Source organism: Struthio camelus, chromosome 1 (genome assembly GCF_040807025.1).
Source record: "Struthio camelus isolate bStrCam1 chromosome 1, bStrCam1.hap1, whole genome shotgun sequence".
NCBI classification, from domain to species: domain Eukaryota; kingdom Metazoa; phylum Chordata; class Aves; order Struthioniformes; family Struthionidae; genus Struthio; species Struthio camelus.
Genome location: NC_090942.1, coordinates 194,092,839 through 194,113,819, shown reverse-complemented (window position 1 = coordinate 194,113,819; position 20,981 = coordinate 194,092,839). Strand labels below are relative to the sequence as shown.

The 20,981-nt window shown below is 41.7% G+C and overlaps 2 protein-coding genes across 6 annotated transcripts in view; one reads left to right on the top strand and one right to left on the bottom strand.

Annotated features, from left to right (window-relative positions):
* The window catches only part of MRPS31 (mitochondrial ribosomal protein S31), a 26,853-nt gene extending 21,376 nt beyond the window's left edge, over positions 1-5,477 (bottom strand). Inside the window, exon 1 of the mRNA XM_068929954.1 lies at positions 5,452-5,477. The gene's annotated coding sequence lies outside the window, so the exon portion shown is untranslated. The remainder of the gene's footprint in view (positions 1-5,451) is intronic.
* On the top strand, positions 4,975-20,974 carry SLC25A15 (solute carrier family 25 member 15). Of its 5 annotated transcripts, none has more exons than XM_068929958.1 (9): positions 4,995-5,135; positions 5,504-5,805; positions 6,685-6,769; positions 7,722-7,851; positions 11,870-12,128; positions 15,865-16,002; positions 16,346-16,515; positions 17,540-17,698; positions 18,621-20,974. In XM_068929958.1, exons 4-9 carry the CDS (start codon positions 7,797-7,799, stop codon positions 18,743-18,745), a joined length of 906 nt encoding a protein of 301 aa, XP_068786059.1. In that variant the 5' UTR covers positions 4,995-5,135; positions 5,504-5,805; positions 6,685-6,769; positions 7,722-7,796; the 3' UTR covers positions 18,746-20,974. The 5 variants fall into 5 exon arrangements, with proteins under 5 accessions (XP_068786058.1, XP_068786059.1, XP_068786060.1 ...); XM_068929960.1 differs by lacking the exon at positions 4,995-5,135 and adding an exon at positions 6,469-6,597; XM_068929957.1 differs by lacking the exon at positions 5,504-5,805 and having other exon boundaries at positions 4,975-5,135.
* The last annotated feature ends 7 nt before the right edge of the window (positions 20,975-20,981 follow it).

The following is a 20,981-nucleotide window of genomic DNA, read 5'->3' as shown; positions in this document are numbered from 1 at the left end:
AGTCACTGTGTGCATCTTTTGGTCAGGCCTGCTGGTGTGCGCAAAGAATTTGAATCTGGACAATTATCCTAAAACCCTCATCTTCTACCAGACCGATGGCAACTGCAGGCAACACGCAGTTTAATTATATATCAGTCACAAGCTTCACGGCATCAGGGCGTAGGTATTTCTCAGCAATTAGATCTTCCAGTAGCGCTGCAGTCCCACTAGGAAAAAGAAATCAATACACAATTCAAAATACTTTGCGGCTAAACACTAATCTCTTAAATATTCCTGATCATTTCAGATGCACAGTCAGCTCGCCGGCCCTCAAGGTTGTCACAGACTCAGCAGCGTATTTCTAAATTAAAGCAATAAAATCATTTACAAGTTGACTTACTGTTTATAGAACTGCTTATAATCGAATCTGCTCTTCGTTAACACTTGCTGTATTTTGAAGAAGAGCCTCAAATCATTTAAAAGGAATGTTGTCAAGAAAATGATCACACACAGAAAAATCACCCAGATCTGAAGCCTACAACTTATTGTTAAAACTGATGGGAAAAAACATATTTTACTTTCTGGAATTCAAAATGCTTTTTTCCTTGGTTTGGGCTTTGCAAATAGGAGCGCTCAGTTATATCTGAGGGAAAACACCATGAATCTAAGCTAAAATAGGTAAGTATGCATGTACTGATAGACTCACATGCGCAGCTCAGCAGGGACTGCAGGCATAGGGCAGTTCCCAGAAACACGACCTGTTCTTGCAGAGTACTTGAGTACTCTGAGTACTTTGAGCGTTACTGATCATTGATACATGCTGTAGCTACTGCTAATTTACCTTTCCACAGCTTGTGGAATCCTAGAGTGATTTCAACAGGGAGGTTGCTTCTGAAGGGTCCAGAAGTGTTTCGATTAACTCCCAATCAAAGGGACAAAATCAATGTATGGAGTTTCGCACAGTTTCAGCTGAGTGAAGTGATACCCCTCTTTGCTATGCTCCACTCCATACTCCCAAAAAGCTAGGAGCACAAAATTGTGTGCGTTGACTCAGCTGATCAGAAGTCACTTGCTAAACTGCAGTAAATAGCTTACGGTCGTCCGTCCATGTCCTGTATCACGTCAGCATGTTTTAGGTGCAGGTAAAGCTAGAGTTTTTGGCAGACTTCAGAACAGGAACACCTCTTACTTTGCATCTCCCCAATAACTAGTCTATTTTAACCCCACTGAGAAGGCACAAGAACCCCCCTTTTATTTTTGTCAGTACCACGGATGTCAGATATACCTTTTTATCTTCAGGTATAAAGCTTTAGACCGTTGTATGTTTATTCTGGAGACATAAGGGAGCTCCAAACCAGCACAGCTTAGTCCTCTAAGAGATATGTGAAATTTGACAGGATTTATTTATTTATTTATTTATTTTAGGAAAGCAGGAAAAGTCATTGTTCGATGGAAGCATTATTCAGGCATATAGTAAAAAAATCAGCCACAGGTTAATTTCCCTCCTCCCGTACTGTTTGGAAGTGTCAAATACCGCAAACTATTATGAGGCAAAAACCTCGCTCTGCTCCCATTCTCACTGCCGGATGGAGGCCTGCCTTGGGCACGGCGGTGCTGCTGTTATTTCGAGGTACGCAATTCCTAACTAAATGCTGCTCAAGAAGAAGAAAGAAAGAGAGGAGAAGGGAGAAAGATGAGAAGGGAGAGAGAAGGAAAAAACAGAAAAGATAAGAGAGGAAAAAAGAAAAAAAGAGAGGAAAAAAGAAAAAAGAGAGGAAAAAAGAAAAAAAGAGAGGAAAAAAGAAAAAAGAGAGGAAAAAAGAAAAAAGAGAGGAAAAAAGAAAAAAGAGAGGAAAAAAGAAAAAAGAGAGGAAAAAGAAAAAAGAGAGGAAAAAGAAAAAAGAGAGGAAAAAGAAAAAAGAGAGGAAAGAAAAAAGAGAGGAAAAAGAAAAAAGAGAGGAAAAAGAAAAAAGAGAGGAAAAAGAAAAAAGAGAGGAAAAAGAAAAAAGAGAGGAAAAAGAAAAAAGAGAGGAAAAAGAAAAAAGAGAGGAAAAAGAAAAAAGAGAGGAAAAAGAAAAAAGAGAGGAAAAAGAAAAAAGAGAGGAAAAAGAAAAAAGAGAGGAAAAAGAAAAAAGAGAGGAAAAAGAAAAAAGAGAGGAAAAAGAAAGAGAGGAAAAAGAAAGAGAGGAAAAAGAAAAAAGAGAGGAAAAAGAAAAAAGAGAGGAAAAAGAAAAAAGAGAGGAAAAAGAAAAAAGAGAGGAAAAAGAAAAAAAGAGAGGAAAAAGAAAAAAAGAGAGGAAAAAGAAAAAAGAGAGGAAAAAGAAAAAAGAGAGGAAAAAGAAAAAAGAGAGGAAAAAGAAAAAAGAGAGGAAAAAGAAAAAAAGAGAGGAAAAAGAAAGAAGAGAGGAAAAAGAAAGAAGAGAGGAAAAAGAAAGAAGAGAGGAAAAAGAAAGAAGAGAGGAAAAAGAAAGAAGAGAGGAAAAAGAAAGAAGAGAGGAAAAAGAAAGAAGAGAGGAAAAAGAAAAAAGAGAGGAAAAAGAAAAAAGAGAGGAAAAAGAAAAAAGAGGAAAAAGAAAAAAGAGGAAAAAGAAAAAAGAGAGGAAAAAGAAAAAAAGAGAGGAAAAAGAAAAAAAGAGAGGAAAAAGAAAAAAGAGGAAAAAGAAAAAAGAGAGGAAAAAGAAAAAAGAGAGGAAAAAGAAAAAAGAGAGGAAAAAGAAAAAAGAGAGGAAAAAGAAAAAAGAGAGGAAAAAGAAAAAAAGAGAGGAAAAAGAAAAAAGAGAGGGAAAAAAAAGAGGAAAAAGAAAAAAGAGAGGAAAAAGAAAAAAGAGAGGAAAAAGAAAAAAGAGAGGAAAAAAGAGAGGAAAAAGAAAAAAGAGAGGAAAAAGAAAAAAAAGAGGAAAAAGAAAGAGAGGAAAAAGAAAAAAGAGAGGAAAAAAGAGAGGAAAAAGAAAAAAGAGAGGAAAAAGAAAAAAAAGAGGAAAAAGAAAGAGAGGAAAAAGAAAAAAGAGAGGAAAAAGAAAAAAGAGAGGAAAAAGAAAAAAGAGAGGAAAAAGAAAAAAGAGAGGAAAAAGAAAAAAGAGAGGAAAAAGAAAAAAGAGAGGAAAAAGAAAAAAGAGAGGAAAAAGAAAAAAGAGAGGAAAAAGAAAAAAGAGAGGAAAAAAAGAGAGGAAAAAGAAAAAAGAGAGGAAAAAGAAAAAAAAGAGGAAAAAGAAAGAGAGGAAAAAGAAAAAAGAGAGGAAAAAAGAGAGGAAAAAGAAAAAAGAGAGGAAAAAGAAAAAAAAGAGGAAAAAGAAAGAGAGGAAAAAGAAAAAAGAGAGGAAAAAGAAAAAAGAGAGGAAAAAGAAAAAAGAGAGGAAAAAGAAAAAAGAGAGGAAAAAGAAAAAAGAGAGGAAAAAGAAAAAAGAGAGGAAAAAGAAAAAAGAGAGGAAAAAGAAAAAAAGAGAGGGAAAAGAAAAAAAGAGAGGGAAAAGAAAAAAGAGAGGGAAAAAAGAGAGGAAAAAGAAAAAAGAGAGGAAAAAGAAAAAAGAGAGGAAAAAGAAAAAAGAGAGGAAAAAGAAAAAAAGAGAGGGAAAAGAAAAAAGAGAGGGAAAAAAAAGAGGAAAAAGAAAAAAGAGAGGAAAAAGAAAAAAGAGAGGAAAAAAGAGAGGAAAAAGAAAAAAGAGAGGAAAAAGAAGAAAAAGAGAGGAAAAAGAAGAAAAAGAGAGGAAAAAGAAAGGAAAAAGAAGAAAAAAGAAAGGAAAAAGAAAAAAGAAAAGAAAAAGAAAGACAAAAAGAAAAGAAAAAGAAAGACAAAAAGAAAGACAAAAAGAAAGACAAAAAGAAAGGGAAAAGAAAGACAAAAAGGAAGGAAAAAGAAAAAAGAGAGGAAAAAGAAAAAAGAGAGGAAAAAGAAAGAGAGGAAAAAGAAAAAAGAGAGGAAAAAAAAGAGGAAAAAGAAAAAAGAGAGGAAAAAGAAAAAAAGAGAGGAAAAAGAAAAAAAGAGAGGAAAAAGAAAAAAGAGAGGAAAAAGAAAAAAGAGAGGGAAAAGAAAAAAAGAGAGGAAAAAGAAAAAAGAGAGGAAAAAAAAGAGAGGGAAAAAAAAGAGGGAAAAAAAAGAGAGGAAAAAGAAAAAAGAGAGGAAAAAGAAAAAAGAGAGGAAAAAAGAGAGGAAAAAGAAGAAAAAGAGAGGAAAAAGAAGAAAAAGAGAGGAAAAAGAAGAAAAAGAGAGGAAAAAGAAAGGAAAAAGAAGAAAAAAGAAAGGAAAAAGAAAAAAGAAAAGAAAAAGAAAGACAAAAAGAAAAGAAAAAGAAAGACAAAAAGAAAGACAAAAAGAAAGGGAAAAGAAAGACAAAAAGGAAGGAAAAAGAAAAAAAGAGAGGAAAAAGAAAAAAGAGAGGAAAAAGAAAAAAGAGAGGAAAAAGAAAGAGAGGAAAAAGAAAAAAGAGAGGAAAAAGAAAAAAGAGAGGAAAAAGAAAAAAGAGAGGAAAAAAGAGAGGAAAAAGAAAAAAGAGAGGAAAAAGAAGAAAAAGAGAGGAAAAAGAAGAAAAAGAGAGGAAAAAGAAGAAAAAGAGAGGAAAAAGAAAGGAAAAAGAAGAAAAAAGAAAGGAAAAAGAAAAAAGAAAAGAAAAAGAAAGACAAAAAGAAAAGAAAAAGAAAGACAAAAAGAAAAGAAAAAAAGACAAAAAGAAAGGAAAAAGAAAGACAAAAAGAAAGACAAAAAGAAAGGGAAAAGAAAGACAAAAAGGAAGGAAAAAGAAAAAAGGAAAAGAAAGGAAAAAGAAAGAAGAAAAAACAAAGAGAAAAAGAGACCGAGGCCGCGGTAGTTGTCTGTGCAGCTCGACCCCGGGAGCAGCCGGCTCGGGCGCGCGGGCACCTCCGCCCGCTCCCGCGCCACGCCAGCCCCGGGCGCGGCGGCCCGCGGCCCGCGGGGCGCCTCTCACCGCCGCCTTCGGCCCCGTGCCGAGGCCCGCGGCGCACCCCGAGCACCGCGGCGGCGGCGGCCCGTTTTCGGCGGGCGGGGACGGGGGCGGGGGGGAGACCGCGGCTCCGTCCGGCCACCCACCCACTCGGCCATCCCCGCCCGGAACCGCCCCTCCGCCGCCTCCCGTCTCCGCCCGGCCCGGCCCGGCGGGCGCCTGCTTCCCCCGCCCGCCTTACAGGGCCGCGGCGGCCCTGCGGTGAGTGGCGGCCGCGTGATGGCGGGGGCGGCCCGCAGCCCGAGCAGGGCGGGCGGCCGGGAGGGAGGCCTGGGCCGGCGCCGGTTTGGGGTCACGCGTGGCCTTCCGCCCCCCCCTCCCTTCCCCCCGCCGGGGGCGCGTTACCGCCATAACGGGCAGCGGCTGGCCCGGGCGGCGGCGGCAGCGACCCCCGGCGCTGCGCTCGGCCATTTCCTCGTGTGGCACGCTCTTCCTCCTCCTCCTCCTCCTCCTGCCGCCGTGGCAGGCGCGGGCCTGCGCCGCGCCGCTCCTCGCAACTTCATTGCCCAGCTCATACCTGCTCTCACCGCCTCTCTTTTCTTCTTCCTTTTTTTTTTTTGGCCGAACAGGTACTTCAGGAAAGCCGCGTTACGGCGGCCGCCGTCCAGCCTGCCCTCGCCTGCTCTTCGCCTTCGCCCCGGGGCCGGAGCTGGCAGCCTGACCAGCTTCGGCCACCGGCGCGTGGTAGCGGTGGCACCCGCCGCGCCTGCCCGGGTCACCCTGGGGTGCCGTCGGGGCAGCGCTGCCTCCGCAGCCTTTACCGCGGCTTCCTTCGCCGGGCGCTTGGCGAAGGCGTCCAGGGCTGCGGCTGAAGGGCTCCGCGCAGCTGCGCGGCCCGCTGTCTTCACCGCTCGTCTCCGCGATTCGGGCGGTGGGTTTGCTCTAGGAGTCCCCGCAGCGGTTGTTGCCTCGCTGGAGCTACAGGCAGCTCTCAGAGCCGTTAGCGTTATTACGGACAGGGGAGACGGAGGGGGAGGTGTGTGCGTGTGTCGTGCCGGTGCGGCATTCGCCGTGTCGCGCGTCTTCTGAAAGCGGAGGCGTACTCGTGGATTGGGCGACCAAACTTACTCGGCTCTTAAAGCTTTCGTGGTTTTTGTAAGCATCTTTGCTGCTCCTTGTGCTGCCAGAGCTTTCGGCGAGGGGCCGTGCGGAGGTCTGGCACGTGCTGCCTTTGGGGACTGGCGCGAGCGGATGAGTGTTCGGCACGGTGCAGGCGGCGCGCACGTTGCCGACGGCAGGCCGTTGCCGCTCTGTGGTGGCGCCCTCGGCCAAGGGCTGCATGCCTGAGCCGTCCTGCTGCTCTGCCTCTAAACGAGAGGAAAAATTCCTTAGTGCTGTGAAAACACGACTGTGTTCATTAGCCAGGTGTAGCTTAGTCCTGGAGCATCTGCTTTGAACTAACACCTCGCTGGCTGTGCTTTCCACAGTGACACAGTTCACGTTTTAACCACAATTCAGAAATAGCATGCATTACTGTCTTTTATTACAACAGTAGTGATTTTTTCTATTATTTTTTTAACCCATTATGTTTCAGTTCTGCTCAAGATGATTGTGTTGCATGATCTGACACCTGAAGTAACTGAGTGACAGTATTTGTTTGTTTGTTTTTAATCTTCAAGAATATTAAGCCTGTTTAGAAACAGCCGTTCGGAAAGCCTTGCTTGTAAGCAAAGGTTTGTTTGTGGTATAAACGCTCTCAGAATTATGTGGTTCAGACCAACCTATGAACAGAGTTTCTGTGCTCTTTCAGCGTGAGCTACTGGAAGATACGCTAAGTATTCATCTTACTCTGAAGCGTGTTTCCGGAGACAACGGGCTTCAAAAGCAGTGCTACAGTAGGTAGAAGAATAAATAACATTACTTTTACTGATTTAATCTACTTGAAGACAAGCTTAATACTTAATGAGGGGCTGGTTCATGTATGTGCTTGTTTTGTTTTGAAGACCCATGCAGCTTGTTTGGCGGCACTGCCAGCCAAGTATCCAACTCGGTGACCCAGTTCTGAAACACCTGGAGCTCTTTGGCTCGGTGGTCTTATCCTAAATAAGCTAGCTTGTTTTAACCTGGTTGCCCAAGCAATTACCTTGCTGCAAAGTTGAAAACTGAATTCATTTGAATGTTTTATTTGGAAGTGTTAGGTGTTTGCTTTCCGGCTGCCTTCCTGAGAGATGAGGTGTAATTCCTATTTTACTTTGTAATATGCTGTTCTGTGGGGGACTTGCACTGTGAACGTGACAGCTAGACACAATGCTAGATGTTCATATCCATTCCTTTTCTACTCATATCTTCTGAGAGTAGCATAGAAATACCTAAAGTGCCTCTAACCTGTGTGATCATGCTTAGCTGTTGCTCACTATGAGGAGAGCAAAACCCTGTTTTGCTGGAGGGGGAGGAGCTGAGACAGAGGGGAAAATATTCTTACCAGCTAGCCTTAGACACGTGATGGAGACAACGCTCCTATAATCAGTAGAAAGGTGAACAGCGTTGTTCCCTGGAGGTGCTCTTTGCTTTCATTTGAGAAATCCAGGGAGACTGGAAGCTGGAGAGCCCAAATAATCTGAAGCTAGGCAGTGTGGTATCCCAGGGGTTTGCCTAATGTGGCAAAGGTATGTAGCAGTCAGGGAACCAAGTGGAGGTATGCTACATCTCAGGTTAGTCTTTGGGACAAGGATTTTCTGTCATGCTTTAAATGAAGCTGAATGGAAGGGAAAGTATCCATATGATGCTTCTGCCTGTCAGAGGTATTGTTGTAAATAGTGTATAAGTTTACTCTTTCTTTTCCCTCAGGGAACAAATATCTCAACACCTGCCAGGAAACTGGAGCCTTTTCACTCTGTAGTAACAAATAAAGAAGGGTGAAGCATGAGGATGAACTCTGCTCTTCAGGCTGCTATTGACCTCACAGCAGGAGCTGCAGGTAAGGATGGAGAGATCTTAATTGCACAAAACTTCTGAGGACGATTTTGACAAGTGTAAAAGCAATTCCTCCGCCCCGCCAAGGAATCATCTTCCTTTTTAAGAAGGATATAAAGGTGAAGCAGCTGACTTCAGCCAGTGTTGTCAATGCATCACTGTCACTGCTCCTTAGTGAAACCCTTGCCAAAAAGGACGTGTGTAACCTTTATTTTAGACTAATAATTTTCCAGGAGTAGATTTAAGTATCAGTGTTAGGTTTTCATGCTTACATGAATTTTTGAATATCGGTCACAAACAGAGCTTTGCAATAAACTCATTCAGTGAATGAGTGACTGAGATAATGCTTCTGGTGCAGGAACTCCCTCTAATTGAAACAGGCAGGAGGCTATCTGGAGGGCTGTTGGCTCAGACGATATTCAAATGTAAATCTTTAAAAGCTGAGAAACTTAATGGTATGACTAGCGTTCATCGTTTCACTTAACTAACTTCCACTTAGGCCTGGTCTGTGTGATAAAAGTTTTGTTGCAGTTGTCACAACTGGTCCAAGTGTGTTAAAAGTTGCACTGTGTCACTGACATTACTGTATTGATAATGTCTGTGGCTGAGGGATGACGTGGTTCTTAACCTTACTGCGGAAAGGCGTCTCTTGATGTTAGAGGTTTCATTTTGGGGAGGGAGTGGGGAATACAACTATAGCAGTACTACAAAAGCTTTTGTCCTGAGAACAGGCTTAGCCACAGAGAGATGCTAGTATCCCAAAGAAGCTTACATGATGTCTGGAACAGACGAAATGTTGGGATAGAACGGATAATGTGATGTCTTACAGAGAAAAGGTGGAAGGAAAGATTTATCTAATGTGCTGTTGTAATCAGTTTAAACAGTTTAATGGGTTTTTCTTACTTATACAATGATTATTACAGACAGTCTTTTTATGACAGTATTACTGCCATGGATATGACCACATCAACAGTGTTAAGCTCATGCAATTCAAGGGTAGTTATTGGAGGTTGGTTGTCAGAATGCAGTTACCTTAGTGCAGTAAGGAGACAAGGGGTGACAGCTTACATTAATCCAGCGTAGCATCTTCATAAAGCATTTGGTCATCCACTATGTCTTCCCCAGTGAATACTTGCTTTGTGTTCATTAACTTGACAGCACTCTCTTTCCCTGCTAGGAAAGAGAAGTGTTTCTGCTGTTATTCCTTCATTGCCTGAGAAAAATCTATTTCTGTTAGTCTGTTCTTTCTTTCCCATTTCTTTTTTTAGGTCCTTTGGGTAAAGAATAGCAATTTTATCTGCCCTGTTTCAAAAGTAGCAACTTAATATCTGTGCAGGTTTTTTGCTGGTGTTCCCAGGTGCTTAAGTGGGAAGAGTGATTGCTTTCCTTTCCAATAATTCAACTCAGGAAAGATGCTGTTAACAGCCAGGGCCATGGAGCACCCTGTCTCCCAAGGTGTCTTTCTGAATCGAAGCCTGGAGTGTCTCCTCTTGGCTGCTACGAGGGCTGGAAATTAGCCTTAGCCTAGAAAGTCATTTCTCTGTGGTATTCTTCCGTGCACACAGTCATGCAACCAATGCATGTGCTTCTTGACGTTTGTCTCTTTTTTGGCGGTAGAGATTAGAGGAATCGTAAGTTACAGAGTTTTCTCCTCTGGTGTAGTTCGTTCTTCAGATAGTATAAAGGAATTCAAATCTCTTTCAATAGGACTTCGGTATTCCTAAATCGTCGTTCTTGTTCTTTGCTACCCCTGTTGTAATAGAAAGTTTTGCTGTTCCTCTAGTATTTGTTTATTTTCCGTACTCTTTTCACAAACTTCCTCTCTGTTGCTCATGTTCGCTGGTAGGTGTGGGTCTCTGCCCCCTTTGGAAGCAGTATTTAACAAGCCAAACGACTATTTCCTCACCACATGCATAACCTCCTTTGCCAGATAGTTTTTACTAGCTGGTAGGTAATGTCTTATTAGTTAGAGCCCTTTCTTTTGGGGGCAAATAAATTCTGAACAAGAATCAGCAAGTTATTTAGCTGCCTGTGAGTCATAGTTTGTGGCCTAGGATCTGAGCAACCTCAAATCACTTCTTAATTAAGCAGGACTCCCTTTTTTCCCGCACTGTTCCCTTTTTATTAATAGGGACTGTCTTCATCTAAACATTAAATTCTGTTTAATGAGCAGGATGGGGGGGGGGCAGGGGTTGCTTATTTTAACAAGCTATACTGCTGGTTGAAAGATTTTCTCCCTCTCTTCTCCCCGCCCACCATAATATTTATGAAATGTTAACCAGGACTCTCAGTCTTTACCCTGAAGCTTACAAAATTGTTTGCTGTTCTTTGCTGGGCTTTGCCCCCAGAGACACTGTAAGGAGAGGTCTTTCTCTTTCGAGTAGCCGTTCACAATCAGATCCCAATTTTCCAGCTTGGATTCCCAAGGCCGTTTCTTGTTTTCCTGGTTCTTCTCCTTGGCTTCTTCCAAGGCTGTTAGTTTAGTACATGCGGTCGTTCTAGGTCTGTCATCCCACACAAGCCTAATGTTTGTCCTGTAGATGTGTATCTACCTGAGCTCCCTGCAAATAGCATTGGCCGAGCCTTTTTAGAGCTCCTTCTCTGCTTTTCATCTGAGGTTTACATTGCTGTTACTATCTAAGCCAGCTGCTTCTTGCTCTGCAGGGATAGCCAAGGAGATGAGTTCTTCAGGTGTTGCTTCCTCACAGAGTTTGTTCTGGAGCTTTTAATGACTTATCTGTTGAGAATCAGGTATTATGGAGGATAGGATCTTGACTTCTTCCTGAAGGCCCTAAGTACCTCGTCGCAGAGGAGCGACAATGATGCAACACAAACACGTTTGCAAAGAGTAAAATCTGAGAATTGCCCCCAGTTAAACCAGAGCTTGTTTACTTTTCTTCTCCCTTAGAAGAAAATTAACTAGTCTTAATTGGCTTCACACATTCAATCTCTTTTACTTCAGTCTTTTTATATTATCTGGATTTACAGATAATTGTTTCAGTTTCATAGCTGTGAAAAACAGCACCTTGTTATCTTACCCCCTTTAAGGTATATGTGTGCCAAGTGCTTTGGTAAAAGATCAACTTCTGTTTTAGGATAGTTTTTCTCTCTTTTTAAAAAACAGAAACTACGAAATCCATACAAGGTACATTCTCTGCATGCTATTAGACACAGTTCCCAGTATGTTGCTGTCACTGTACATTAGTATTTCTTACTGAAATTGTATTATCTTCAGCCTTTTCTGCAGACTCTTGGATTAACTTGGATCTCATGGAAAAATACTAGTGTGGGTAAAGTGGTTATAAAAGACATTAATGGAAAGTATCTGACAAGTTTCTAGGGTATTGACCTTGCAGTTCAGTTTGGATAAGATAACATGTTGAGAAATGTTGCCCTCTTGCCCTTTTTTAACTTCTCATGGACTGTCTCTTACAGTATGTGGGAATAAATGTAAATAAGAGTCATCTGGAGTCTTGAAATGAAGGATTTATCTTTGGTTATCAGTTGATAATGTGTCACTAGTTTTAACACTCTCTCAGCAGCGTTCTTGTTCTGGACTAATCTTTAAGAGGAATTTTTGTCTCACTTGGTTACAAATCGTTCAGTTTTATTGTTGTTGGCATGTAAAATCAGACTTCTGAACCACTACATTAATGAGCAAGGCAAAATGCTGCTTAGTTTATAATCACAGGTGACTCAGTTGTAGGACAATACCTTTTAAGTACCTATTTGTATAAGTAAATTGATTATTAAAATACTAACTTTTAATAAAGTAGAGAAATGTCTAATGAGAATCAAGCTGTTGCTGCTTTTATGTATTTTTTTTTTTTTTTTCTTACGAGGGGACTAAATTCACTGCTGATGTATTAGATGCCATTGAACTAAAATCAGTGTAGTTTTTTTCTGGAGAGAATTCATCCATCTTTGCGTACTGCATAAATTAAATAATAGCGCTTTTTGTATATAGGCCCTTCATTCATGATAATCTTCAGTGACCCTCTTAACTTCCACTGCTTGCTTAGGTGGGGCTGCATGCGTGGTGACTGGCCAGCCCTTTGACACAGCGAAGGTGAAGATGCAGACGTTCCCTGACATGTATAAAGGAATTGTTGACTGCTTTGTGAAGACCCACAAACAAGTGGGGTTTCGAGGCCTCTACAGAGGGACCACACCAGCGCTTGTAGCCAACATCGCGGAGAACTCTGTTCTGTTCATGTGCTATGGATTTTGCCAGCAAATTGTGAGGAAAATTGTTGGAGTAGACAGGAAAACAAAGCTCAGGTTAGTAAGAGAAATCTGTTTTGTATTTAAAAAAAAAAAAAAAAAAAGCAACTGTTATTTACAAATACTGTCATGATGCATCTGAGGTGCCCCAGGCCTCTCCCTGCCAATATGTTATGTAGTATGTTTTGGAGTATTGACTTTTGTGCTAGGGTATGGTGCCTAACTACAACAAAGCAGTCTGCTTGTCACCGCAGCTAGCTGGTTCAGGTAGTCACAGCTTAACTGGAATATTTAAGAACTGAAATATTCCTCAAAGGAACTGAGCATTGCAACACCTGTAAAGTTGGTATTCCCTCTATCCCTAGGTTCTGACTTTGCAGGGTAGGTAATGGGAGACGTGCTGAAGGGAGAGGACTTTTTTCTGATGTTGTCTTGTGAGGTTTTTTGTTTTGGTTTTCTTATTTTGTTTTGTTACAAAGGCTTTTACGTAATGGCCATGGTGTTGGACTGAAGTTCCGTTTAGCCCAGCCTGTGTCTACAGCGCTGGCAATAAGTGGGGATGCCTAGGGACGAGAAAGAAGAGAGGATCCGTCTGGTACTTCCTCCAACTCCTCTGCCAGCCTGTTATTCTTAGATCAGAGGATTCATTGATCCTGGTATGATTTGTTTAGTCAGTGTCTTTAGCGGATCTCTTTTGAAGCACTTGTCCAGTCGCTCTTTGACTTCTTATAAATTCCTTGAATCTGCTGTACCTCTTGGCAAAGAGTTCGGCAGGTTACAACCGTTAATTCTGTAACTGGACAAGAGAGCGAGCTTTCAGACAGCTAGCTGCTGTCTCTGCCACTCAGGATTTTGCAAACACCTATCAATTGCTCTGTGCTCCCCTCCCCACCTGAGCCTTTCCCTAGGCTGAAGGGTCCCAGCCCACCCAGTCACTGGGCAACCAGAGGCTGTTCATTCCTCCGGCCATCCCAGCTGCCTTTCTCTGAAACTCTTCTCATTGTTCTGAGAGCAATGCAAGGCTGAACCACATTCAGCTTTTTATTAGTAGCTTTGTTCTGGCTTCAGTCATTCTCATCTCTAAATGGAAGTGGCTGAGGAGTCGTGATTCTGCGTTCTACGTCTCTGAGGTAACAAGAACACTTACAGAAGTGTAAGAAAGACAGGTATCCAAAAGTGATACTACACACCTCCTGTCAGGGTGTTAAGAGATGTGTTCTGGACAGAGGCTTTGTATGAGGCAATATGAGGAGATGAAGAAGCAAGTTATATTAACTGCTCTTCATTTGCATTTTTTTCACCATTATTTTCTCTCAGTCGAGACAGAATTGTTACCACGTTTTTTATTACTATCATAGATCAGGAATTTTCAGCTTGCTTAACTTAGCAGACCGAGCATTTTTTCTCCCACTAAAATGTAGGATGTAGTCCTACTGACAGCATGCTTTTCTTAGTTATCTCTTGTGGATCCCGTGGAAGTAGCCCACAGACTTGCAGAGGTCCTAGGATCACTTCTTGAAAACCACTGACTGAGAAATGCCATGTGCCTGTTTATGACTTATGTAGTTGGGGTAGTCCAGGAAACTTCCAAATAGTGTGCATCAGTGTATTCCACGTCTACAGAGCAGGATACAGATGGGAATGTAAATTGAATATGTAACAGTAGCAAGTACCTCTGACAAGTACCTCACCCTGCTTTTCCTTGGTCAGATACCGGTGCTTTTCAAATCCGGCCTGGCTGCCTAACACAGTGTTGGTCAAAAAGTAAATATTAAGACTGCAGCTCCAAGCAGGACTGTACTGGGACAAAACACTAGAGGGTTTAATTTTACCAGAAAGACTTCTCCCTCAGCCCTACTCTCTTCATCTGGATTATCCTGGGGGTCATCTTACGAGGTATGTCTGAGAGAGTTGTATTGACATGGCCTACAATGGTGCCCTGAATACCCATGGTCTGTATCACCACCTAGTCTCGTTTGGAGGAGTCAGGAAGCCTTTGTAGCGTGCAGCAGAGGAAGGGGAAACCCCCTAATCAGCGGCTGTCCCCCAGGTGCAACAAGCAGAGAGCTGTTACCTTCATTGTGCCTGCTGTTTAGAAACTGATAAATGTATTTTATAGAAACAGCAGCATAAAAATAGAACATTTTTGCTCCTGTGTTGGGATGGTCAAAACTTTTCCACTGAGAAAAATACCGAATTAGGCATTTTATGTTGAGAGGGAACTTGCATAGGATTCAGGGCTTAGTGCTTCTGCAGTGAAGTTCACTGCATTAGAGACCAACATCTAGACAGCAAATCTAGTTGAACTGTTGCATGTGGAACTAAAAACATCAAGACAGGCAAAGTAGGAAAGGTCTTAATTATGCCTTAGTCCTTTATGTACATGTGTCATTATCTTTTTTTCATGTCTGATAGCCGCTAGGCTTTTCTCCTCCGAAAGGAAACGGGTTCTATGTACTTTTTAGCGTGTAGTTAGAGGGCACCTCTTCCATCTTTTCTTATCCTGACTCTTCAGTGTGTAATCTTATTGCCTTGCTCTAGTCCATAGCTTAATGACTGCATGGAACAGTCACATACTGTATTTTTACCTCTGCCTTGCTCTGTCTTGAGTTTTATCAGGTTTCGTCTCAGTCCCCCATTGTACCAAGCTGTGTGCTATAGAAAGGTTGTGTAATCGGTGTTGTAATTTCTTATTTACTGTATACTATTCAGTTGCTGCTCTGCAGACAATTAATGATTTCTTCCTTCTTTGACAGTTCTTGTCACTGCCATACTTGAACATTTCACAAGCATTAACTTTATTTTCATGATGCTTCTGTGAGGTGAAAAGTTGTAGCTGTAATCCCTGTCTGATACTGCAGCTGTTCAGAACTGCGGAGCGCACGGCCAATTTCTGCTTTGCATGGAAAGAGGTTCTGTGCAGCAGCTTGGTCAGTCTCTGCTGTACTGGCTCTCCAGGCTCTGAAAGGAGAGAGAAGCTCCACTTTTGTGCTCTGCTATCACGCAGCTCCTGTCCAAGACACCAAGGTCTGTAGCAGCAGGTTTTAAGCGTATCATAAGCAGTATAATCTTGGAGTACCAGCCTTCAAGTCCTGGCAGTTTATCAGTCCAGTCTTTGCAATATTTGTAAAATCAATTACTACAGAGTAAGTCCTACTTTGTAATACTGTGAGTTAATGCAGGTTACTGTGTTGTCCTGTTCCGTGGTATGTTCTGTGGTTATCTGCATTATTTGAGTCGTGTAGTTGCAATCATGCTAGCTCATCCACAGCAAAGATTACACCGGTCCAGCATGCTTTGATTTCAGACTTTTAGCATCTGTATTAATAGAAATATTGAAAATTTGTATTAATACCACTTCAGTGGATTTGAGAACATTGTAACATCTGCATAAGGCAATTCTTGTCCACATTATCCTTAGAAAAGTGATTAGTCCCCAAAAATTGCCCAGTAAAACAAAGGTCTAAGGAAATTCTTATAAAAGCCAAGAGGGAAAGATTTGGTTCTGTCTATTCTGCTGCAATTACTAAAATACAGCAAAAAATGTAAAGGCTGCCACGTATCTCCCTAGGTGTCAAAGGAAAGGATCTATTTCAGCTGTATATGAAGATGAAATTAGCTAGTTTTTTCCATCTCTGTAGTTCCAGAGACTCTCCTTCCCCCAAGACTGTCCTTCAGTTTTTCTTCATAATATTTATAGAGTATAGGTTCAGGAAGCAGATTGCTGGTGCAATAGCTCCGGTGTGACTTGAAGGCCAGTGCCCAAATACCCTCTGCAGCTTCTCTCTTGCAGTGATCTGCAGAATGCTACTGCAGGCTCCTTCGCCTCCGCCTTTGCCGCCCTTGTCCTCTGCCCCACAGAGCTGGTGAAGTGCCGTCTGCAGACCATGCATGAAATGCAGCTGTCAGGAAAGATAATGCAAGGACACAAGTAAGTATAGACCCCTGTCAGGTATCTCTGAAATCTGTTGCTCTTTATGCATACGTGTTTTAATTCTGTATTGGCTCAGCATTGTCACGTTTGTACTGTGCTATAAACCAGGGAAGAGTTGTGAAGGGGAAGGTCACAGCACGTGCCTGGAGATCCTTTCAGGCACTAGTTAAGCTGGGTGCCAGGGAAAAGCTGCAGACAGGATCTTGATCTAACTCTACATGAGTCCTGTTGTCTATACAGTGGGTCTAACCGTTAATGCTAGCTGCAATTATTTATTGTTCTGTAACCTTCTATTTATTAAGCTATCGGACATCACTAACTGCATCAACCTCTCTATCAGTACAGCTTGGTCAGTAGTGAAGGGTGTTCTTCAAAAGGATGGTCCCCTTGGATTTTATCATGGCTTGTTGAGCACTTTGCTGCGGGAAGTCCCAGGGTATTTCTTCTTCTTTGGAGGGTATGAACTAAGCCGGACGTTCTTTGCCTCTGGGAGATCAAAAGATGAATTAGGTATGGCTCTCTGTTTTCCAAATGGATTCTCGCATGCTGTTACTGGCTACACCAGGGAGGGTGGCATAGCTTGCCTGCAGATACGCTAATGATGTAAATGATGCAGATGTAATGATGCAGATGTCAAATGCATGTAAAGCTAAGAAAACTGGAGATCTACTAAATGCACATCTCTATCATGTATGTGTGGTAAAGAATCATTGAAGAGGCCTTTGTAAATGGAGAGTAAATATACTGAGCTAACAGTAATATTAAGAAATGACTTCAATATCTGACACTACAGTAACACTAAACACTGAACTACTTTATTTCACTAGTTGTTTATCTTTAGAGTGATTTGGAAGTCGTTAGCTGTATTCTCCTGAAGAGTGCATAAACGTATGCTGGTCTTTATATAAAGTTGCAGCTTGTCTGACCATTAAATGTCACTATAATGATAGTAAGAGAACACTAAGATCTAAACTTAGATACAAAAATCAGGAGATGCCAGAATAAAGATTGCTAGTGTCCTTTTGAAAGATTTAACAATAACACTTTGTCTTGCTGGGAGTCAACTGCATGCTTTCTGGTCTCTGTTTCTGCAAAACGTTTATAACCATCCAATCTGAAACGCAAAATGAGGTTGCATTGCGAAAAATAACTGACTGTGGAACAGTGACACTGATCACCTACAGAGATTTGTTCGGTACAGTGAAATTGTGACATGACTTTTCACAATGAGCCCTGGAAAGTGATTATGACTGAAAGGCGGGGTGGAGTTAAAACTCTGTCGTGACTATATTAATTAAATTGAGTTACACTTAACACAACCTGTAAGCTAAAAGGCACTCCTTACAACCTTTGGCTTAAACTAACTTCAAGGTTGTTTTGTGTTTTTTTTTTGGGGGGGGCGGGGGGGAAGCTGCTCTTTTGCCATAAGCGGGATACTCTACATTCTCTTTTATACTTCTGTAGAAGAAATACAGTGCTGTTTATGTTAGTAAATGTTTTCTGTTGTGTATAAAAGCTTATTTCTTAACCTTAGGTCCCATTCCTTTGCTGCTAAGTGGAGGTATTGGAGGCAGCTGCTTGTGGATTGCTGTGTATCCTGTAGACTGTGTCAAATCCAGAATTCAGGTTCTTTCAATGACTGGAAAACAGATAGGTTTTATGAGGACATTTGCAAGCATTGTTAAAAATGAAGGTGAGTGTGCTGGATATCAATTGAATCTGTAGGCCTGCAGATTCAAACCTATCCTCTCCAGTAGTGAAAATTAGTGAATAAGTCTAGTCTATTGATAGTGTGTTAGAGATAGACGATAAATGATTCTAAGATAAATTTTGATGCTGATTATATTCTAGCAACTAGAAAATGAGACCTACTGCATTCTACTGTAGCTTTCAGTTCAAGAGACATTTCACATAAAGCTAGCAAAAATTTTTGGAAGCCTTACAAGCAGAAAAATAAATGGTTCCTTCTTCATGTCATGCTTACGGATGGTCACAGGTAAATGGAGTTCATTCAAGTTCAGTAGAGCATTTTTTCCCCTTATAAATTAATACATGACTGACTGAGGGATATCTGATAAATCTGATCTAGACTGGCAATTCTGAGCAGTCACCTAATGTCTCATATCTGGAAAAGGCCTGTACTAGACACTACTGAGGTTAGTACAAGAATTTTAATAGCAGGAGATATGAATCCTGTCCCTGTTACTAAGGAAGATGTTCATCATGAGAGCAGAAGTCTAACTTTGCAGCTCCACAGTAGTCCTGCCTTCCTTTCTGTCCCCTCCTAGTTCTGGTGTGGCTGCTGACCTCTCTGTATCCTCTGACCAAGGTAGCCTTCTGAATGACCCTGTCGTGCCAGAGATCGTGCTTCTGACATGCTCACCTAAAGTTCAATGGCTAAACTCACGTTATAACTCTATAACTAACTTCCGTATCAATAGCCTGAAATACTCTACAATCCTGAACAGTTAGCTGCTACATCGATGAGTTCAGCTCCGTGTGTCCCGCTAAGCAGAAGCATTACTTTACTACCCTTCAAAAGTGAAAGCAGAGGTGGTTGCTGATCAGTATTTTAACACTCAAGTTTTACTAACCAGGTCTGATTTCATTTCCAGGTGTATTTGCCTTGTATTCTGGACTAAAGCCAACAATGATCCGTGCATTCCTGGCCAATGGGGCATTGTTCCTTGCCTACGAGTACAGCCGGAAACTCATGATGGACCAGATAGAGTCTTACTGATACCTTCTAGTAAATAGAGAGCAACCTTTTAAAACAAACAAAAACCTGTAGGCCACATCAGGGTCTGAATCGAGCCAAACCAGTGACCTTATTTTAAGGAACTCAGCTCCAGTTTAGAATTTGTAACATTTTAAATTCAAGCGACTTCTAGAGACATGCTGCATATATGTTTCCTGAGTTGGACTTGCAGAACTATCTCCCTCCCCCAGATACTGCACTAGGTACATTCATGTCATAAAGGTCTTCCCCACCTGGAACAGTGTTCAAAAGACTTCACTACGTTGACCTGTTGGGTTTAATGTAACATGCAATGATAAGCCCTGATTCATTTAAAACAAAGCACTGTTTTAGAATCTATGCTGTGGTTTTAAGTTTTTCAGTTGTTGCTGGCAAGCATCTGTGACTCTAGTCTTGTCTAGCCTTGCTGAGTATGACTTGTATCTAACCCTCAGCTAGACCTGTGTCCTTCTCTGTGGCACCTTTCTGCTCTGTGACTTTCCAAGGCTAATGCAGTTGGCTTATGACTTGGGCTTGTGCAAGCAGGATGTGTCCACTCCCACCCCCCCCACACACACATTTGTACTCATATGAGCTAAAGCTGAGACGTGCCTATGCTAGAGATAGATAGATAAAACTTGAAGTAACTGGCTTTAAAGGATACAAGCAGCTTCTTAACAAGGGTGGTGACATTATGTTACAGTTTTTAAGACTCTAGAGAAGGGCTGGGGCACACTAAATATCAGTGGGTTAAGCACTTGTAAAAAAGGAGACTGCTTGAAGCTGTAACCCTGTGCTGACTCCTAGTTGCGCCACCTCAACCCAGACAAGTCCATCTACTTGAAGGACAGGAAGCTGAAGAGGCACAAAAAGCCAGCACTGAGTTCTTTAAGATGACTGACCTCGTGGTCTCTTAGGCTGGCATATTGCCACATGTGCCACTTGCTGTATCTTTTCAGCTGAGTGGAAAAAGCTCATGTGACGGGACAGCTCTTATCACCTTCAGGCCTGAAGGGCAGGTCTGCTTGTTCACCTCATTTGATTAAACATGCAGCCCAAGGCCAGTTGGTCAATGTTGTCCATAATGATATAGTAATACCTATTTCTAGATGCGACTTTGACTCTGAAGTAGGATGGTCTTTATAGAAGCAGGCTTTACTTTGTATGAAGTGGGTGCTGTTTATCCTGAAAAAAGACCTGACAGTTAGGTCTCAAAGCAGCACAGTTCAGAAATCATGCATGGAACTGCACAGAACGATGGTGACTGGGTGCTTACAACAACTAACTTGGTATCTCACCCTTGTGGAGCACGTAGGCAAGCTACCCTCTATGCTTGGCAGAGCTCTTTGCCTACCCAGATCATCTGAGCTATGGCAGTCCTAAAGAAATAAGGAGTTTCTTCCTGCTGGAGATTAGGTCCCTTTCATTGGAAATACAAGCTAGCACAGTTGTAGCCTATAAAACTGAGCTGTTGAAACTTACATTTCATACCCTGGAAGGAAGAAAAGGCTTTGGGCACAGATGACAGGTCATATCAATACCTACTGTGCAGCTGGAGTTCACTTAAATTGGCTGTTCCACTGCATTGCTTTAACATCCTTGTGAAGAGTGGTTTCTGCAATTCTGGTTCTTGTTACACATGAAGAAGGGTTTGCAATCGTTTCACTTTGAACACCCATGAGAAAAAGAGATAGCAGCAGTGCATGGCTGAAGAATCTTCAGTGACTGTTGCAACACATTACCTTGCTTGACTGCTGCACTAGAGGCAGTAACACTGTGCATAGTCAGTATTTTAAACAATTCAGGTACAAAGGGAGGGCTTTCAGGGGTGTTAGACTTCTTTTCAAACTTGTCCACCATAACATATGGTATATTTATATGCATTTGTAATAGTCATGGAAAGGTAAAGACTGAATCCACACCAGTGGAATACTTCAATCTATTTCTTAGATTTGTCTTTGCTTTCATTTTTTAAAGCTGACAGTTGGAATTTTTAATACAAAAGTTGAGGCTTCAAGTGAAGCAGGATTTTTAGAACTGGACTTACAGGCTGAAGCAGACGTGCATTTTTAGGTTACCTTTTCAGGTTGAACGAAGCAGTAATGCATCAGTATCACAACTGCTTAGGCTGTACACCTTTGTCAGCTGTTGAGTGTTCAGCTCCCTGAAAACTTCCTAATGTTGGGATAAGAGCTCATGGGAATAAAGTTTGTTTTGACAAACTGAGTACCTGATTACT